General features: G+C 46.8%; 1 protein-coding gene across 2 annotated transcripts in view; it reads right to left on the bottom strand.

Annotated features, from left to right (window-relative positions):
• Positions 1-21,260, bottom strand: part of LSAMP (limbic system associated membrane protein) — a 319,416-nt gene that overhangs the window by 104,389 nt on the left and 193,767 nt on the right. For both annotated transcript variants that reach the window (XM_068417344.1, XM_068417345.1), the window contains exon 3: positions 13,881-14,006. In XM_068417344.1, the coding sequence (XP_068273445.1) occupies positions 13,881-14,006 (126 nt within the window). The remainder of the gene's footprint in view (positions 1-13,880; positions 14,007-21,260) is intronic.

The following is a 21,260-nucleotide window of genomic DNA, read 5'->3' as shown; positions in this document are numbered from 1 at the left end:
TGCCAGGTCCTACACTTTGGCCACAACAACCCCATACAGCGCTACAGGCTGGGGGAAGAGTGGTTAGAAAGCGGCCCAGTGGAAAAGGACCTGGGGGTATTGGTGGACAGCCAGCTGAACATGAGCCAGCAGTGTGCCCAGGTGGCCAAGAAGGCCAATGGCATCCTGGCTTGTATCAGGAATAGTGTGGCCAGCCGGTCTGGGGAAGTGATTGTCCCCCTGTATTCGGCACTGGTGAGGCTGCACCTCGAATACTGTGTCCAGTTCTGGGCCCCGCACTTCAAGAAAGCCACTGCAGTGCTGGAGCAAGTCCAGAGAAGGGCAACGAAGCTGGTGAAGGGTTCTAGAGGGTATGTTGTATGAGGAGTGGCTGAGGGAACTGGGATTGTTTAGCCTGGAGAAAAGAAGGCTCAGGGGAGACCTTATTGCAGTCTACAACTACCTGAAAGGAGGTTGTAACGGGGTGGGGGTCAGCCTCTTCTCCCAGGCAACTAGCAACAGGACTAAAGGACACAGCCTCAAGCTGCACCAGGGGAGGTTCATGTTAGACGTCAGGAAAAATTCCTTCTCAGAAGGGGTTATTAGGCATTGGAACGGGCTGCCCAGGGAGGTGGTAGAGTCACCATCCCTGGAAGTGTTTAAGAAAAGACTGGATGTGGCACTTAACACAGTGGTGTTAGGTCAAAGGTTGGACTTAATGATCCCAGAGGTCTCTTCCAACCTAGTCGATTCTGTGATTCTGTGTGAAAGTTGTGCACTGGACCTCGCCTTAGCAAACAGGAGGGAGAGACAGGCAGAGCTGAGTTTGCTTGGCACTGGTAGCATCTCAAAGCCTCCCACAGGAGTTTCCTGCTGAAAAACCCTCAGTAGTTGGTTCTGACCCACCAGTCTGCTAAATATGCCAATGTGTTACTGCTTTAACCACTCACTGATTTGCTGGAGCTGCCCCTGCCTGGCGTAACCTTCCTTGACCACCTATGCTGGGGCTTCACTAGAGCTGGCTGTGCTCTCCCTCTTGACAGGACCCAACATGTTCACACCTCATTGCTCCACGCAGCCAGATGGGTTAGATGTATTCCGTGGCACATTACCAAGATAAGATGACCTCCCTCTGAGTACAAGACCAAGTGAGGGATAGCAGGGAGTCAAAGCCCTCCCAACAAAGGAGAAACACAATCTTATGAGGAGAGGGGGACTTGGGACATTCAGTCTCCAGCTCATACATCAGACTAGAGACTGGAGAAACACCCTCACTTCCAAACACATTCATGATTCCCAAGCTGTCAGGAGAAAACCAGACAAGGGGCAACCCTTGGCTGCTTTTAAAGCATTTCTACATTGATTCCTCCTTGAGATACAAAGCAGTGAGTGAGATGAAATCTCCTCTTACTCAAGCCTTATTTTTCATAATTATGCATCTTTAGTGTTTCATAACGACCAATTTAATCACTTTTGCCGTTTAGAGGGCTATAACAGCCAATCATGGTAATGGGCTTGGTATTTGGTAGGAACCATTTAACGCCCAAGAGCCCTTTTCCTGAGCCACTTGATGCCACTTAAGTTTGACAGACAGACTCTCATTAGCACAAGTTGCAAAACCTCTCAGATGAAGCTCATTTCTTTTAAACAAACTCTGCTCAGTGATCTCCAAAGTCTCTGAGTGAGGAAATTTTTAGCTCACTTCAGATCCATGCAGGTCTGTGGAAATTAATCAGCATATTTCGCCGTGCTGGGGACTTCCTATAAAATTCTCTACCTTTCCTCCTTGTAGTTGTTCTCTCATACCTTGCACATAAGCTCTGTTCCCCCGTGGCCAACCAGTGCCTGTCTCCTGGAGGGCCACCTGGGGTTATATGACCTTTTCACATGTAACCCCCTTGATGAGCTTCTGCTCCATGCTGACCAGCCTGCACCTGCCTCTAAGGGACAGCTCTCACAACGCAATTGTTTCTTGCTGGGGACAACTGAATACACATTTGGAAACCTTTAAAAATATCTACAGATCCCTGGCTGCTGCTAAAATTGCTGCCCTTGCTTTTGCCGTTCCTGCTACCCCATCCGTTCTTTGGATAGTGATCCACAATGCACAAAATAAAGCTCAGGGCATCTGAACTGCTTTAGAAGCTCTCAAACACACATGCAAGTCTGCACCCCAACTCACGTCATGTGCCCAACATGCCCAACAGATTTGACGACACTCATAGTCCAACAATGATGAATATTTGCTTCAAATGCAACTAAAGCAGGCCTCCCTTCGTAGCTGCAAGAACAAGCAGTGGGATAGCAGGGCGTGCTGCAGGTCACGTTTGCCAGACACGTGGACAGAGGCTTGTGAGAAATATAAGACTACTGCAGTAAGGGTATGGAGCGAAGGACGGAGGTTTTTACGCAAGAACTTACACAGCAGAAGGGATGGCTTTCCCTCAAAGGCCTTTGTGTTCAATGGGCAGGCTAACCACAGCGTTACTATCAAAGAAGGATGTCAGATCTACGATGCGTGGTTTAAACCCATTGAATCTCTTCACTTCTGCAATGCTCCCCAAGAACAGATTTGCCCTTTACATTTTCTCTTTCCCATTCTATCACAACCATTGTACATGCAACGAGACTGAAAGTTGTAAAGGTAAGAGTGCTAAAACGAAAATATATTGATACGTGAACAGCTATCTCCTGGGCGACAGAAGAAAGGCATATTTTGTGGCACAGTCTGATGGGACAGAGTAACATCTCACCTTCTGAACAGTCTGAATGCTTCAGTAAGGCAACTAGGTAAAAAACACAATATGTTGAGCTAAAGGAGTCGAAATCAGTGCTTAGAAAGGAAGACTTCATATTCAACATTACTTGCAGCTAACGTCAACATCTTCCACACCTACTGCTTTCTGACACAGGAAAAGGTGACCTGAGAGAATGGATGGTGGCTTGCCCTGTATCTAAACAGTCTACGTGGACCCTGTGTCTCAACCACCGTGTTTGGTTCAAGTACAACTAATGCAGTATTCCCGGTGCCATAATTGAAATGGACTCTGTGTTTCACCAGGCACACACAGACAAAACCACAATATTACAAGACACTGTGTGCACCTGTCCAAAGCTGAAAAGAGCATTAACCAACGTTATGATATATTACTTGAGAAATACCCTGATGCCCCTTAATTAGAGGCTGCCTGCTAAGGTACACTCAGCAGGAGAAGAGTTAAGGTTGCATTTCTAACCTTAAGTCTCACCTTACCTGGCTTGGGAGTGCTTAACTGTGCAACTTTAATGTGATCTTATCAAGAGCATTTTTATTGAGCCATTATTAACATCAGTTAGATACAATCTAGCATTTCCCAGATCCCCCTCGTCCCCAGCCATTACCTGAGCCACACATAACGTGAGGTTCAAAGGAAGCATTTAACTCAACCTCTGCTATCGCTCTCCAGACACCCAGCACCACTAATTCCCTAGCAGCTTCCTTAAAGGGGACTAGAGTTTTGGTTGCTATCTTGCATGCCCTCGGCCAGCCTGCACATTGAAGGAAATCCTCTACTGATAATTAATAAGTTCCCCAGACACTGGCTGCTCATTAATCTATTATTTTACTCCTCTAATTACTTTTGTCTGTTTGAGTTAACAGTCTCCTTCCCTGGGTCTCACACAGGAGATGCTGCACGGCAAATGTGACTTTTCTTTGTCCCCAAGTCCCTTACAGCCTCTGCTCTGTGCATGGACTCTGAGACCTATCCTGGCATTTCCTGAGGCACAAGCCGGCCTCTCACACGGAGTGACTTGCCTCTCCACGTGCCTGTATTTCACCCAAGTTATGATACCTGCAGCTCCTGGCTTCTGAGCTGGGGCTTGCTGAAGGAACATCTAGGGAACATGGGCTTCCCAATTCTACCTGTGTCATCCCCTGGAAAGCTCCCAAGAGCTACAAGGAATCTTCCTCACAGCAATCAAGCGGTTGTATATCTCCCTGCAGGAAATGGGGGCACTTAAAATTTCACAGTGCAAGGACCATCTATCTATATACGCCCTGACTTACTTTTACAATAGCAGCCTCTACCCAAAGACTAACAGGCAGCACAAATTAACTTTCAGTCCCTTGGGCAGAAGGGGAGACAGAAGCAGGAACCAATTATTTATTTGCTTGGAAGATGCCCAAGTACAGCAGAGATAAATGCAGTAGATACAAGTGAGCATGTCAGAGAGTGACTGGAGTTGCAAAGTTTGGAGCCTGATCTGAGCTTCTGCAGTTCAGGGAATTTCAAAATTTTGTCTCTTATCGTGATTGACACTAAAAATACTTATTCTCTGTCCCCTTCATGCAGCTGTAGTTTAGGCTGTACAGACAGGCTCTGGACAGCTGTACAGATCCATGCCCCACAGTCCAAGGATGGCAGATACAATATGACTCAAGATACTGTTTTTTTTCTCCTCTGCTTTTATTTTTCATGCTTACTGCTATGTTTCACAATTCAACCATTAAGGAAATGCAAGCCTTTGAGGTTGGTGCATAAAGCTGGGAAACAACAAAAAGCTTACCTGTGCAGCAAAATGCCTGCACAGACACCAGCATGGTGAACATACAAATGAACACACAGTTAAATGCTCACAAATAATGCATACAGCAGTATGCACCTGCATACTCATGTGGCTTTTACAGATCTACAAGCTGCACAGCAGGTAAGGAAGGTGGTAATGACATAGGTAAGGAAGGTGGCAATGACATATGCTGACTGTTACGCTACATGTACTAAGCTGACCCTGCCAGCAGTTCTCAGCCAGGCACATGCAACAGGGCAGTGACCCACAGGCACCCTTACGAGGAGCCCAGGGACCCCCGAGAGGCTGCATTGCTCTTCCCTCTGCCTACCCCAGACTGCAGCTGCCTCATCTCCCACTGGTGCCTTTCCTGGGACACAAGCCAGGACAAGGTGTGGGCTCTACGAGCTGCTCAGTAAAGTGTGCCGTGGATACAGTCCTGTCCTCACTCCATGACCCTTCCAATCTGCCACAGCCCTCAGTCAATACGACGACAACTGAAATCTCTCATGATCAATGCCTTTCCCAGCCATCATCATCTGCATTACACTTTTCTTGCTTGCGGCTTGTGCTGATCCTTCGGCAGGATATGCTCATCCTTCAAATGGCTCAATTCACCCCAAACTGGGTGTGAACTTCAAAGGCTGCATCAGATGGCAGCTTTTGCTTCCCTGGATGGGCCTGCACTCAGTCATCCTCCCCCAGCCTCCCTGCTGCTGCCTGCTTTCTCCCGTGCCGCAGTAACACTGCGGTGGGCACTCACTGCGAGTTTATGAGAAAGGATGATTTGTTCAGCCAGTGCGTGAAAAAATACAGAGTACATAAGAAGAGTCATATTTTTCAGGTGCTGTGCAGAAAGAAAAAGTAACTGCAGAAGAAATACAAACAACACTTTTGAACATGCACCTCCTAAAAAAAAAAATCCCTGAAAAATGTTTTCAGTGTCACGGTTTTCTTCAGACAGGAAAGGGAGGGATGTTCTGCAGACACATTTCTGAAATGCTCAGAAAGGAGGCTGAGGAAGGAAAAAGAGCACAAGTGCTCACAACAGCAGGGCCTGTTGCAGCCTTGCGTTACCAAAATCTCTCACTGCCTTCAGCTGGGAGACTCCCACTTCCACTACAACTGTATTCAGTCCTGGGAGAAAAGCTCCACACTGCGGGAGGCTGACTGAGAGCTGATCTTGCTGTGGTCATCACGGCAAGCAGGTTTGGCATGTCTTGCCCCCAGAGATGGCATTTTCTTTGCCAGGTCTATCTCTGCACAGGAGATTCTTACAAATAAACCTGCTTCTCCCTGCACCCCTCCGTTCTCTCTCGCTCTCACTATTTTCCAGCCATCACTAGAGCTGGGATATATAAGCCAAGCAGCTTCACCAGTGGGATTGGTGTGGGGGTGGAGGCAGGGGCAAGAGACAGTCAGATGATTGTGCGGAAGAAGCTAGAAGGGGTGAAGGCTTTGGGGCTGTACGGAAAACTCCCTCCAGACATCACTGTCTTGGCAGGACCCACGTGCTGCAGTAGATGCTGTCATCCACACTCACTGGGGTCCTTAGATGAGAAGAGACAGCAGCTCTGGCTCCAGTGCGGAATATGTCAGTCGCTGAAGTCAGTGAAGCCACTGGGATCAGTTGAAGCCACATAAGATCATAACAAAAATGGTGAAGCCTCTCTCTTTAAATGAAAAAAATGCAGGGAAAGCTATAAGCTACTACCTTAACATTCCCCTGTTATTAGTGTGTCTCTCTCCTACCACGAAGAGAAAGTGAGAAATATGCTTGCCTAAAGTGAAAGTACTTATAGATTACAGCTACAAGGGGAAAAAATATGCAGCCTCTCCGTTTTCTTCTTAAGGATAGCTTTCTTAAGGATGTTTGAATTGAAAGGATTACATTTAAAATGCTGTGAATTTTTTCTCCCTTTAATTCACACTCAACCTCTCTGTGTCTTTACAAGCACATTTAAATTTTCAGATGCGAACTACAGCTGTAAACATGGAGCTGCCAGCGGGGAATATGACCTCCAGATGGCACGGGAAATGAGACCCAGTCCTAAAATATCAGCCCTTTGCCCCTGTGAACCCAGAGAAGCTCTGTCGAGTAGCTCCAAGCACAAGAGACCCAAAGCAGACTCGAGAGTTCAGATCACTAGAGGGAGACACGGTAACACACACCCTGTCAGTGTCTTGCACTCAGTAATATTTTCTCCAAACAATTTGGTTTTCTGCATTTGACTACTTATAGGCAGGATACAAGAGTGCTCGATTGCAGGTTTGGAGCACAAGGAAAGCTGGTAGGGAAGGAGGGCAAGATGGACAGCGTCTACCATGCTAGGCAGGGTAGGCAGCAGACCTGTCCTCTTCTCATCCTAGTCGTGACAGAGAAGTCCCTTGATTTCAATGGGTTTGTGCTGGTGGGAATGATGGAGAATTTGGTAAGGTTCATTAACCTGCTGCTGAGATCCTACTTATGGTAGTGTATGGCAATTCCTTTTCCTGTCATCATTAATTATGAAAGATTTTGAATTCTCATCTTCTGGGGTGCTCAGTTTTCACTCCCAGCTCCAGCCTCCTGGGATCCTTCAAGACTGGCTCATAGAAAGAGGGGAGAGAAAGAAGCTAGTTATTCCTGAATGTCCCTACTAAACAGGACTCTCCCCTTTGAGAAGCACTAGCCCTGAGGGCAGAGGTAGTGACTGTACAGCGCTGCACAGACAGCAATATTACAGCATGCAGTGAACTAGAAAAATGCTGCTCTTCTGTAGGTGGATGAAAATATGGACACAAACCAGCTCAGCCTTTAAAATGCCATGGAAAATACTCTCACACCACGGCCAATTAGAATTGGTACCCATCTGGGAGAAGGAAACATGGAGGCAATTCTACCAGACTCCAACTTGCTGTAAAGAGCAGCATTCCTATGTGGCAGGCAGGCCACTAACTTGGTACACAACTGCCACATCTTGCCAGCAACAGCACAGAAAATCTTGCGAGAGGTGGAGCAGTCAAGCACTGGCCAGAAGACTCCAGATGTTCCCCTCCAACCACTGCTGAAGGCAGCAGGGCAGATTCCCTCCTCACAGCAGCCTTATTTGCCTGTTAGAAGAGGGGACTTCTAAAAAGTAAAAAATGTGGATCCAGCAGAACTGGGAAGCAAACAGAGGTTGAAACAACTTTGGATGTCTTCTGGTGAAACCCTGAAAAAGTTGAAACTTTGGCTTGTTTCCCAGGCTCTTTGTAAGCCAGCATTCTTTTCTTTTTCTTTCCCTATAATGTTGGATAGGATGAAGACTAGACCGAAAAAGAAAAAAAGACATCTCAGAAAGAGTCCTAAAACAAACTGGGAGTGTATAAGAGGCAAAGTGAGAGGTCTCTGTGGAAGATGAGACCACATTTTTGCCAGACAGAATTTTGAGGATGCAAGAAAAAAAAAAAAAAGGAAGAAAAAGGCACCTGGTTAAAAAAATCATCAGTTGCCCCCTAACATCCTAAAACGCAGGGTCAAACAAGTACCTTGTAAATCTTAAACTTCCCAACCAGGCAAAGGCAGTTAGAGGGGGCGAAGGTTGTGACATGAGAAGAGCTGGCACAGTAACATCACAAAAAACCCACCAAACCCAAACAAGAAAAACCACCCCAAACCCCCAAAACAACACTCCTCCTTCTCTTCACAACTGTTTCACTGAGGTTTTGAGAGTGCAGCAGAGAGACGGGTTAAATCCAAATGGTTTAGATAACTAGAAAATCCCCTTCCCGCTCATCACTACCCAGTGCCTACAGGGTTGACTTGTGGCAACTCTGGCTGAAGGTTTTCTATTTGTTATCTTCTTTGGGCATAAACTGGCTTCTCCTGTACAACACAGAGTGCAGTAGCAAGGCTTTGGACTTAGACAGCAATGAGAAGCAAACAACCACAGGACATAATGATCAAAGTTGCCTATGTGAACGATCACGCCTTCAGAGAGCTCTTGGCTTCCCTCATGTTCAGTGTTCAGCCCTACAAGGAGACCGGCATGCACTGAAGGAAGATATATGACTGAGTTGGGGTGTGAGATAATCTGTCTTTCTATTTAGGTCTCATCCTGATCTCTAGTAACTGAGCCCCAAAGAATGAAGTTTAACATCCTTTTCAATATTTTTGTTCTGAATAACAAGAATATCCAGATTTGTTCACATTATCCTCAGGAACACACAAACTGTTCGACTCTTGCCAAGTTCTCGTCTTTAAATAACTTTCCATGGCAATGAGTTCTACAGCTGTTTATAAACATATTATATGTGTACCATCTCAATTACACAGAGCGTGCAGGCACTCTTCTGTATTCTCTATCCCTTACAAACTTCCCAGGCTGTGGTAAATTCTCTAAGACTCAATGAGAATTTCTAGCACCCTCTAGGGAGAATCAGACTGGCATATTTGACAAGCTTTCCCATATCCTTTCATTTTATGCTGTCACATGAAACTTGGGTGTTGCAATCAATACTTATCTGCTTTGCTCTACACTGGTTTTTATGCTGTGATTACCACTGTAATAACTAAGCTCCTTTTTTTGAGCCAAAGTGGGTATCTTTAGACTGTCAGGTGGAACTTGGGAGAATCCAGACTGTTCTCTATCAAACGCCCTTGCTGGGCTGAGGCCGGAGAAGTTGGATCAGGAATGAGATACCTGGTCGTTTTATATGTTTCACACTCTGTAGCTGCTCTAGGAAAACGGAACTGTTTGCCCCTCAGCTGGTTATGCACAACCAGTAAAAGCCTCAATTGTTCAACCTTGAGCTGAGTCCCATAGGGATGAACACAGCTTTGTCTCCCTGCCGCCACCTCTCAGGCTGCCACCACACATGGGGACCAATCTCATGGCACTTGCCACAGCACACATGAGCAAGGCCCTGGGGAAGGTTTCAACCACTGATGCCTTGGGGGAAAGGAGCAGAAACATAAATGGGACTGTTCCTGTTAGCTTGAGTACAAGCTCCTCAGGACAGGAGCTGCCTTTTTCTTCTGTGTTTGCCCATCCAGGACAAAGGATTGGCAACGAGATCTCTGGTAATGCAAAGACCTTGCAGCAACTGTCCATGTTCATATTGCTGCTAACTGAATTCACAAGAGACCAATCTTTAGGGCTTCCGTTGAGAGGGAGTTTATTGATAAGAATATGAACATACATGAATCTTTATTTTTCCCAGAAAGCTCTTTTTCAGTCAACCAGGCACCTAGCATGGCTCTGAATAAGATGGAGAGATGAGGAATGATAAATGATAAAGCCTCTGGACTGTGATCTCAGAAGCTTATCGGTAGGGAGAAGTCACATTAGCCTGAATAAACATAAGTCAAGAAAGACGTGCAGTAAAACTAAGATGAGCTCAAAAGCAGGCATTGCCTACCATCTCTGTCTTACTGGATTCTTTTCTTGGCTGTGTTAGTTGTTATCTTGGTGCATGGTACAGGGAAAACAGAGCACGTCCTAACATAACTAGCCATAGATGGGTAGGCTGCCTGTGGTAGTCCACACAGAACGTGTCAGCGTGATGAATGATACATGGCCCTGGGCTGGGACCTTGTCTGGGCTGTGGTTCAACTACTGGAAATTTGATGCGACTGCATTCGGTGAGGAAAAAATAATCTATACCTTTGTGGCCCATGGATTGTGTAGGTTATGAGTTAATATTACAGAGAAGAAAACAACAGGGTAACACCCACTCTTTGTACAAAGTCACAGAGGGGAGAAGCTGAGTTTTGTCCCTTTCAAGAGATGAGAGACTACAGCATATCCCCTAGTGAAATACTTCTAATGCTGACAATTGCTAACTCATGTAGTCTGTATGAAAATCATCAATACTCATCCCTGCTCTAGCTGAACAAACCACAGTTTCCTGACAAATCCAGTTCAGAGGGCTGCTATGGTCTTTTCCATGGCTTACCATCAGAAACTGGGATGGCAAAAGTCATAGGGCACAGCAGGCTGAATAAGCCTGCAGCTGTGTCCTAAATCACAGGAAAGGGATTGGACTACGAGCAGGAAGGTGCCGGCCTGCTGCTGGAAGGAGAAGAAGGAGCTCTGCTGGCTGGAGGAGAAGACCTAATGAAGCTGTTTGTGCTCCCAGGCAATGCCTATTAAGCTATCCACAACTAGTTAGACCAGGTTGCCAATGTCCTACAGCATAACAGCCTGTCGGATAAAGAAGAAAAGGGTCTGGCTGACCCTCTCCACCTGCTCTGTCAAAACCCAATCAGTCAATCATCTGAAGAAGAATGGAGGTGGAGAGCAAGGACTGTGTCATTCCAAGGAATGTCATTCCTGCTTTCATTAAATTGAAGTTGATCTGTATTGTCATTGGCCATCGGAATTATTAAAGTATTTTTCCCCTTACCTGGCTTCCTCCCAGGTGTCAGTGGTACAGTCAGCAACCACAGCCACACTTCAGCTGTCTCACAGGGATAAGGAGAGGGTTTTTTCCTGTGGGGGCTTGGGGACTTATAGTTGATGTGAGAAAAATGCCTAGTTCAACTGCTCACTGAAGGACCAGCAAAGGAAGCAATATAGCATTTTATAAAGCAATTTTTTAAACTTCCCAGATAGGCAGATGAGTGGGCTATGATCACTCCTGAAGCCCAGCAGCATTTAAATGAACTATCACATGCATCCCTGCCTTCTTTGCATAAGTAGCAACACTGCTTTCCTTTCGCATTTGTATCTTCCACTTCCCAGCCAACAAGAAATAAATAATTTCTGTGGTCCTAACTCAGGAAATTAGCCATCAAACACTATTGATGAAGTCAATGAATGAAAGAAACAGCAGACAAATTCGCTAGTGAACTCCTTGAGGAGAGTGCACGAAGAAAAAGTAATTTGGCCCTCTCGCCCCCCCAGTGCTGGTTTAATTTCACAACCTGTCCATTCAAAACCTCCTACACAACCTCAATAATGCTTGTTCTTCCAGTTCTGCAGTCACAAGTTTAACCGTGAAAAAATCCAAGGAGAGAGATACATTTTAGAAACCTTTACAATGATCTAAAATAGCTCTTTGATGCATAGCAGATGTCTTCAAAACTAGCATAAATGGAGCCAAAATGCCTTACGGTTCTCAAAAAGGGAGATTCCAAGATAACATGTGTTTCTAATTGCAGCAGCTCTGGAATAGATTTGGAATTTATATTAACTGTCGACCTCAAGGAAAACGTTTAAAAGAAGCCTTTCTGTCCCCCATTTTGGGACAAGTGCCTTATTGGGCTACATGCTGCACAAAGACCTGATGTCTGCCTGAAAGCAGTTCCTTTGGACGTGTAAAAGATAACAGATGGATTGAGATGGGGAAAAAGAGAGAGAACAACAAGCAGTGAGACATGGAGGTGACAGACTGGGGACTGCCTACCCTTCATCCCTGGCTCTAGTCGATTAGGAAGCGGGTGCTTGGCAGGCTTCACTGTAGAGGACTGAGGATGGATTGGAAGGGGGTTGGTGAGATGGTGCTGATTGATGCTAACAAAGCAACACCTCTGAGACACATAACACGGGAGAAGAAGTGTGAAGGGGCATGCTGGAAAACTGATCCTGGAATCAAAGTGGGGATGGGAGTCCCCAGTCCTGCTGCTCACCAGAGAGGATAGCCAGAATGAAGACTTGCTCTGAGAAGCCTTTTTAAAAGGGAGAAAAGAAGTCTGTGTCTGATACAATGGAGTAGATGGTACAACTGGAAAAAACCACAAAGCACGAACATGCAGCCAAAGTGATGAGTCAGGACAAGAATCTTATTACTGCTCTGAACAACGCATCTTGTGTATCAAGCCTTAGTTTTCCTGAAGATTTAAGCTAGCATCTTTGTAATGCCCTTAACTTGGATAATGTTAGGCTGTGCTCACGGAATAGCTAGGGAGTGTCTCCTACTTGAATACAAGAAAGAGTTAGATGGAAGACTGAAAGACTGATGCAGCAATAAGATGGAAGATTTGATATGACATAAATCTTAAGAGCAGAAATGCCAGAGCTAGAAGATTGTATATACATAAAGGTGAAAAAAATAGGTTCTATTTCCCTATATATGCAAATGGCACATTGTGCTTAATAGTGAAAATAGCAGAAGAGGAAAGTCAGGTAGTGACGATGATACCACAGAGGAATAGTGTTCCTCTCATCAGCTCTGCTCCTCCCACCTCTTCCTGGCAGTCTTTCCCTGTCTTCCTTCTTTTGGTATTGCAAGAAATGGGACAGAAACACAATCTGGCTTTCATATACGTGAAAGCTCAGGAGAACTTTGGTTTGGCTGAAGGGATGAGGCAGGAAATCTGAGTAACGCCATTCTGAACCATAGGCCCCAAATCCAGGGGCTTCTGGATGCAGCCCTGGGATTAAGCTCTGTTCCAATGTGTCGTTCTACCTTTCTCCAACTTTCTTTCTGCAATGCTCTCCTCTTTTCTGGCTGCTGAATTGCAGTAGATAGCTTGACTGTAGCACACGCAGAAAGCTTGTACTCTGCCTACCTCAAACCCTCTTTAACCCTTCACATATATAGGAATATCACAGATGACTAATCATGTGGACCTAATCGAATATCTGACAGCAAAAGAAATCAGGTAAAGAGTCCTTCTCTCCTCAAAGGACATGGTACAGAGGAAGAGAAACCTACCTCTTGTTCCCATCCTACTGATAAATCTTTAAGGGGTGAAGGTTTCCTTGCAACCCAAGCTGCTAACCCCATGGAGTCTGACTACTGAAAAGATATTCTCCTTCCAAGCTTGCCACGTCCTCAAGTGACGAAGGCACAGTTAGATAGCAGAACAAAGCTGGTGAGTTCTCCTTTATTCTGTCCCCACCCTGCTCTTCGCTCACCTTGCAGATCAAACGCCTTCTTTACTCACCTCACAAGACACGGGAAGACTGTCTGCCAAAGTGGAGGGTAATATGAAATCACCTATGCCAGTGTTTGCTTCTCCCTTTTCAGGCAAAGCAGGGGGAAGCAAACTCCATGTTTTTTGGAAATAACCTCTTCTATGTAATATCTAAAAAGAAATCGTTTCCCCTCTCTCTGGCACCAGCAGTGTTTTGTCTCCACCACCGTGCTGTGCATTACCAGCAGCGGAGATTGGGACAACTAGATGAAGACCAAAGCTAAACAGAATTGCAGGTCAAATTTGATAGAGCATCTACTGAACTAATTTAATTTGTTCCCTCAGACAACCTGGTTATTGTACCTCGGAAACCACTGGGAAAACAAGCTTGCAGTGCATTTAAGATCCTTGCCACTTTTTTACAGCTGCCTGTATTGCTACTGAAATTTTCTATAGATGTTTCAAGAGAAGGAAACTACTGTACAGTCCACAAATCACCAGCACAGTCGAGTCCAGTTGGATCTCTTACCTGTTGGGGTGAGGTGCCTCCAGGTGATGACAGGCTCAGGACGCCCATTTGCCATGCAAACCAGGGTCACGTTGCTGCCCTCATTCACGGTGATGTCCGAGGAGATATTGGAGATCTTTGGTGGAACTGTGAAGATAAAAGAAAGTTGGACCTCATTACCCAGACTTGTGGAGGGCAGCCTGTGTGCCTCATTAACCTACCTACCTATTAATCAGAGGCAGCCACAAACTCCTCTCACAGGCTGCACTCCTCATTACTACCTGAGTTATCTGAAATTATATCAGAGTAATATCTACTACTGCTTCAAGGATCTGCAGGTAGAAATGGCCTTTGCTGCAGTTGCGATGCTTTGTGTTTGGACAGGTTTGGGGGCCTTCATAAAATAGCCTCTGAGAACTTGCCTGACTGCCCCAAGGCTGCATGGAAGGAGTTGGCAGGCTCCAAGCACTGTCCCAGCTAATTTTTACACTCTAAACAGTCCCAGACACAGTTCTACATCCTCCTGCAGGGTGCCAGGCCTTAAGGCACTGACTCAGAGGGTGTATTAGTTATTGCTGCCTCCCATGGGCAGACAGAACCCACGCTGCTAGCCAGAACCCCGCTCTGCTGCTCACGTAACCAAATGCTCACCGGGAATTGAACTGGAGAGCTGTTAAGCTCATTTCTGTTGTGACTGCTGTGACGAGGTGAAAAGCAGGAGGACACACCATAGCTAATGGGAATTTGCTGAGGAAAGGCACAATGGTGGCAGCAGGAAGGTTTCTGCAACAGTTTTCAGAAAAGAGGGATCCCCCATGGGCTACCCGCAATCAGTAGCTTCTGGCTGACTGCACCTCACCAGCACAGCACCAGCAGCATGGTAGGGTCTTTACAGAGTCACAAGACCAGCCACGGCTCGGGCATTCGGGATCCTTAAAGACCTTCCAAGCTAACTGAGTTGTGTCACAGGACCAAAGTGACCACACTGGGACCTGAAACAGGTACCTCCAGGTGCAGAGCATGCTGGTGTATTGTCCTCCAAGCAGAACTGGCTGTTACAGTCTCTCCTCTCTCACATCCATATCTTGCTTCCACGCTTCACACCCTGGAGGGGTGAAGGAGTTTGACTAAAAAGGAATCTTCTAAATTTTTTTTTTTTTCCCATATTTTCAGCTTCTGAATTTGTGTGTAGCGAGGAATGAAACAACATCATTTTCTGCTTTGCTTACCACAGAGTAAACAGACAGCCTTCCCTTCCCCCTCCTTGGCAGGAGTGGCTGACGGTCCTTTTGAGGCAAAGCTGCCTACGAGCTAGGTGGGGAAAAGGAAATGAAGCCTGAAGAGAGCAACTCACCACTTCCAGCTGTGTTGCTGGACTCATAGGAATATTGTTTACAACCCACAGCTCGTTAGCCCCCCTCTATAGGCCCCAAACTCATGGACAACGCTTCAGCATCTATGACCATGAGACCCCCTTGGAGGAACAGGGGCTCCTGAGCAGGAGCAGGACCTGTTGAACCAAGTGAGGCAGACATGTCTTGGCCGACAGGCTCGCTCACCTAGGCAAGGGGGGATTTAAGCTGGGCACGCTGGGGAAGGATTGCCATAATGTGCGGAGAAGTGACAGCACGGAGGGCACTGAGGAAGCAGCTGGGGGCCAACACAACAAAAGGGAAGAGTTTTGCACTCCCCTTGTGAAAGCAGGACAGCTGGGGGCCCATCTCAAATGCCTGTGCACCAATGCGAGCATTATGGTGAAAAACCAGGCAGAATTAGGTGTTCACACAGCTTCACAGTGCTATAAACCCATTGGGATGACAGAGCTGTGGTGGGACAGCTCTCAGGACTGGCAGTGCTGTGTGGGATGGATACAGGCTTTTCAGGAAAGACAGTCTGGAAAGGTGAAGAAGCAATGTGTGCTCTCTGCAAAGGAGTGGCTGGAGTGCACCCAGCTCTGGGCGGTGAACAAGCTGGGAGCTTAGGTGTAAGGATCAGAGGATATCACAGTGTCACCCCTGTTGGTTGGTGTCTGCTACCAACCATTTGGTTAAGAAGAGGCAGTGGACAAAGACTGCTTTAGACAGATAGAAGAAGTCTCACAATCACAGTCCCTGGTGAGGGACTTCCACCACCCTGGTATTTGCTGGAAGGGTGAAAGTGTTGGGCTCACGCAGTCCAGCAGATGTGGGGGTCCAACAGGTTCAGCATGAGTTAGCAGTATGCCCTTGCAGCAAAGACCAAGCATCCTGGGTTGCATTAGCAAGAGTGTAGCCCTATTAAGTGGAGAGAAGTGATTATATCCCTTTATATGGTGCTTCTTAGACAGTATCTGAAGTACTACATCAGTTTTTGGCTCCCCAGTACAAGGGGGCCATTGACATACTGGAGCAAGTCCACTGGAGGGCTCCCAAGACGGTCAGAGGGCTACAGCACTTGAAGTACAAGGAGAACCTGAAAGAGCTGGGTCTGTTCAGCCTGGAGAAGAGAAGGCTGAGGGGAGATCTTATTGCTGTCTACAAATAGCTAACAGGAAGGTGCAGAGAAGACAGAGGCAGGCTTTTCTCAGAGGTGCACAGCGAACAGTGAAAAGCAGCAGACTTGAGCTGTAATGGGGAAAATTCTGACTCAAAAATGAGGAAAAAGCTTTTACTTTGGGGAGGTCAAAGACAGAAATAGGTTCCCCAGAGAGGTGGTGGAAACTCTCTCCCTGGAGATAGGCAAAACTTGCCTGGATGAGGCCCTCAGCAACCTGTTGTAACTGGCACCAGGAAGGAAGGAGAAGGGACCTTGGAAGCTGTTTTGCTGCTCAAGAGCTGGAATTGGTGTCCGATCAGCTCATGGTGAAGCAACCACAGCAAGGCGTGTTGGTGGAATGGTTGACTGCACCAGGGTCCCCTTCCCTGGACAGGAGGAATTTCAGAGTAGGGACACCTCCCTAGCAGCACAATAGTGGGTAAAGCAAAGCATAGCAGAAAGTCAGTCCCTTCCTCTCAAAGCAAAATCCCCTGGCAAACACGAGCCCTGCTACATTTTACATCAGTGATTCACTGCGAGCCATCAGCAGCATGTCTGCACACACAGGAAGAGGAAGGAGGCAACAGAACAAAACAAAATAAACGTTGTTGAACACTGATGTTGTGAAAAAATTTGATCCCACCATATGGAGGGGTACAGGAGAGTTTCACTGACTATAGATTCATGTTCTGCCTCCTCCTCCTTTACCACAGCAAATGCCTGGCAGTACAAAACAACAATCACACAGGGCTCTCCAAAAGCGAGCAAATACCTTTGCCAACCAATACCCAACCGATACCCCTGCATAAAGGGCAGAAGAAAGGAAATACCCCAGCTGGAAATTTAAATACCCTCTCCTGCAAAAGAAGCTTGTGGCTTCATGTTTCATGGCACGCCAAAGCAGAGAGGCAGCTTGCAGCACCATGCCAAGATCTGCCAGAGCACTGAGTTGGAGGGACTCAGAAGCACTTTCTCTTTCTCCTTTCTGTCCCATGGGATGCGGGGAGTCCCCTGTCTCACGGCTCAGGACAGACAGACCCCTCGCTCCAGCCAGCAGAGCTGCGGGCTGGGAGAGCCCTCCAAGTTCTGGTGCAGAAATCCAAACTGCTATTACAGGGAACAAAGGAACCCGGAGGACCACCTCAGTCCTGTAGCAGCACAGCTACCTGTAGTACATACTGTTTCAGATCTGAGACCAACACACACTGGAGAGGACAGAGGAGCTTAGTCTGGGAAAGAACAAGAGAGGCTGCTATTTTTGTAAGAGTTGTGTCCCAGCTGCTCTGTCAGGGGACACGAGGACGGTGACTTTGGAGCATCCTCAGCACAGCTCCTCTAGTGTGCCTGCAAACATGGGTAAGCAGAGCCCAGGAGTAGAATCATTGGCTAGACCACATTTTGGGGGTTTTATCTTAACCTCAGGGAGTTCACATTCGCATCAGGAAAAAAAGCCACGCAACAAACCAAGGACTAAGCTCAAGCAGGACTAGCAGATGGAGCTGTAGGCCAGCCCGAGGTCCTAGCAGCATGGTGTGACAACAGCCAAAACAGTCACGGAGAGAGCAGCGGAAGCCACTACAAGGCACCAGCAGCAGAGCCGCAGTTAGGACATGTGTACCCTGACTCTTTCCAAAGCCGTCAAGTCATTTTAGCTCGCAGAGGATCAAGTAAACTCAGCAAATACAAACAGATCTGACGACGCAGACCGAATGCCCAAGAGGAGAAGGATGTGTCCAGATGGTCATATCTGGCTCGCCAGTTTTTCAGATGAGAGAGAAAAGGCCATCCAAGGCTGAAATCCTGTTAGGAGTATAATGGCTGGTTCTTTTCAGCTGCCACCTTGGTCAGAGGGCAAGGAAAAGCTGAGAGGAGGGGGAATAGGTCAGGAAATAATTTCCCTGTGAATGTAAAACCCAGTTTGGTTTTGTCTGCTTAGAATCCAAAGCCAGCTAGCATTAAAAATGACTGGATCTTAGTGGACAGTAATTTCACTTAGATAAAAAGTCAGAGACTTTTAATTTTCAGGGTGTCAAGCCAGCGTGTTAAAATGCCAAAACTGTCAGCACCAGCAACAGTTAGCATTGCCTCCTTGGCACTTGTCATTACTTTGCACACATCTTTTTAGGACAGTCTTAAAATGACAAGCTTTGACCTTATTATTTTTTCCCATGTGTGGGTTGTGTTATGTTTTCACAGTTCCCAGACTGCTGGAAGAAGGACTGCTGAGAATAAAACCTCCTGGAACCAGGATCTTCAGGGAGTCGCAGCCTCCTTTTGCCCAGCCAACAACCCCCAAACCAAGCAGTAGCCATTCTTCTTGAGAAGCTCACATTGGAAGAGTGAGTGGCCTGCAAGGCAGAAGCGGGATGAGGGCAGAGATGCTATAGGGTGCCCTGGGCTGGGAGAGCTAGAGGGGCTGCAGGGTAGGAGGGGTGCAAGGGCAGAGCTAGTGCAGGAATTCAAGGCCCAGGCAAGGCACAGTAACAGAGCCAGGTAGGACAGGCTTGCGCAGAACCTGCTTGCACCAAGCCCGTTCTAGTTAATTGTTGTCAATCCTTCACTTTCATGACAACTGCAACTCACATTAATTTAAATAATAAGAAAGACTGAGACATGAAAAATAGAGCACGCTCCCCCAGTGCAATCACTGTTGCTCTCGAGATGAAAGCAAGTGATTTGTTTCCACAAAACATCACCGTGCCTCAAAAACACCCGCTATAGCAGTTATTACAAACCAGGGGCCACATACGGGCGGCAGCACAGCAACCACAAACACGAGAACACGCAAACATCTGCTGTTGTTATCCTTGCCTTTCATGGCCAAAACCCTTCAGAGCTTGAAACTCCTCCTGAAATATTACCTGGGATCGCGTGAGCAGGCTGGATCAGCTTTATCATTCAAGGCAATGGAAGTAGGCAAGGAGTGGTGCTACATCCCTAACCTCCTAGCAAGTGAGTCAGCCCAATGGTTAAGAGATGTGAGTTCACATCCAAGAGGCCAGCTCCTGAATACCTTTCCAGGAGTGCCATGGGGGATGGAACAAGAAAGCATCAAGGCCACTCTTGCTGAAGGGTATAACCAGCAATGCTTCTAGACATCTTTTCCTGACTTAGTTTATACTGGAACTGGCCATGCCGCGGCTGACAAACAGTTCAAATACTTGTCTTTTGATCAAAGCATCTAGACACAGCACAGGCACAAAGTGGAACCACTGCTTGGCATAAGTGGTACTTATATGCAAGGGGTACTTACAGGCACAGGGCTGTGGTTTCTGGCTCCTGCACTGGTTACACTCTGCAGACCTCGGCACAGGAGGAGGGTGGGTTTTTGAGATAAGGGCAGGAAGCACAGGACTAGGAACTCCAATCGGGTATGGCAGGATGAAAAATGTGAAGAGAGGGACGTGCAGATCTAGTTGGAAGATGGCTCTGAGCCCTATAAACACACTCACATGAAGTTCACAGTCAGATGGTCTGACTGCTCCCTTTGGGCAAACAGAGCTTTGCACAAGACCCTTAGATGCAGTCTTACACTGTGGGGCAGCTACTCCCCATTCTGAAATTACAAGACTACTTAACAGTCAGGTACTTAGCCAGTCACAAAATACATTAAAAAAAAATAGAGCTCTTATTCCCACTCTATGGACCTAAGATACAGCAAAAGCTATTTAATCCCTCCAAGACACAGAAGCAAGAAGTACTGAAAATAAGAAAGCCCATAAGCTCCATTTAAGTGCTCTAACTGCTTGTCCCAAGAAGGGCACCTTGGATACAAATGGAGAAAGTCACCACAACCCCTTCCATATATCCTCATTAGTTAGTTGCTTCCTCCAGCCTACTTACCTTCCTCTCTACTGGCAAGTAGGACCCCCATCTGTTGGAGAAAATTTAGACTCCCACCCACTAGTCCACAGGAGCCCCTGGCTTTCAGGGCAAAAAGGAAACACCAGGACTTCTGTCCAAAGTCAAAGGAACTTTGCAGCCACTAAAGCCCTCCGCAGGTGCCTATCAATTAGCCTCGAGAGTTCTCATTTCCTTGTCCCCAGCTCCCAATTAACAGCACTTTGCAACAAACACAAAGACGCAAATAAGCCCCAAGGCAGAGGCAGGGGGGACGCTGACCATCATATGACCCTTGAATGCTTTAAAGCTGCCACCTTGCTCACCACAATTAGGGGTCCTTTCCTGGGGCAATTAATTGACAGCAAATTGGCCTCATTAGTCATTGTTTAGTTAAAGTGTTTAGTGGGGAGAAAGGGCCAGAGGAAGGGGAGGAGCTGCTAAACACAACTAAATGGTTTAATTTCCCTCTTATGTGTGCAGCGGGCTAATCACAGCTCTTTACAGCTGTAACAAGAAACAGCTTGTTGCTGCTTAGGTCTCCAAAGGGAGCAAGCTGAGGGCTGGAAGGTAAAATCCAGATACCCTTTGGGATGTGGCAAGCTTATGTTTCTGAAGCACTTTGCAAATGAAATGCGACATGAGACCCAAGATGTGTTTTTTATGGTCTGATTCATGCCGCAGCCTCAGCCAGAGGGAGATGAAGCTGTCACCAGGGCAGGAGGGCAGAGTGAAGTTGTTGAATTTCATTAAAGAAAGTGGACCCTGAAACATTCTTCTGACCTGCTCTGCTAGCCTTGTTTCACCTTGCTAGTGCCTCTCTCGGCATTAAAGCTTCTGGTGAAGTAGAGGCAAAGGTTGAAGGCTTGGTTTTGGTTTTTAATCCCCTGGGAACCAAAATCCTCTCAAAACACACTACAGTTTTAGAGGGTGTAAAAATTGCTTCTTTCTATTGTCTGAAAGGGGGTGCCTTGCCACATCCATCCCTGGTGGCCTTTAGGGAAGGGTCTACCCCAGCCAGAGCATGGAAACCACTTAAGAGATCTG

Source organism: Nyctibius grandis, chromosome 23, assembly GCF_013368605.1.
Source record: "Nyctibius grandis isolate bNycGra1 chromosome 23, bNycGra1.pri, whole genome shotgun sequence".
Classification (NCBI taxonomy): domain Eukaryota; kingdom Metazoa; phylum Chordata; class Aves; order Nyctibiiformes; family Nyctibiidae; genus Nyctibius; species Nyctibius grandis.
This window is presented reverse-complemented; position numbering and strand designations above follow the sequence as displayed.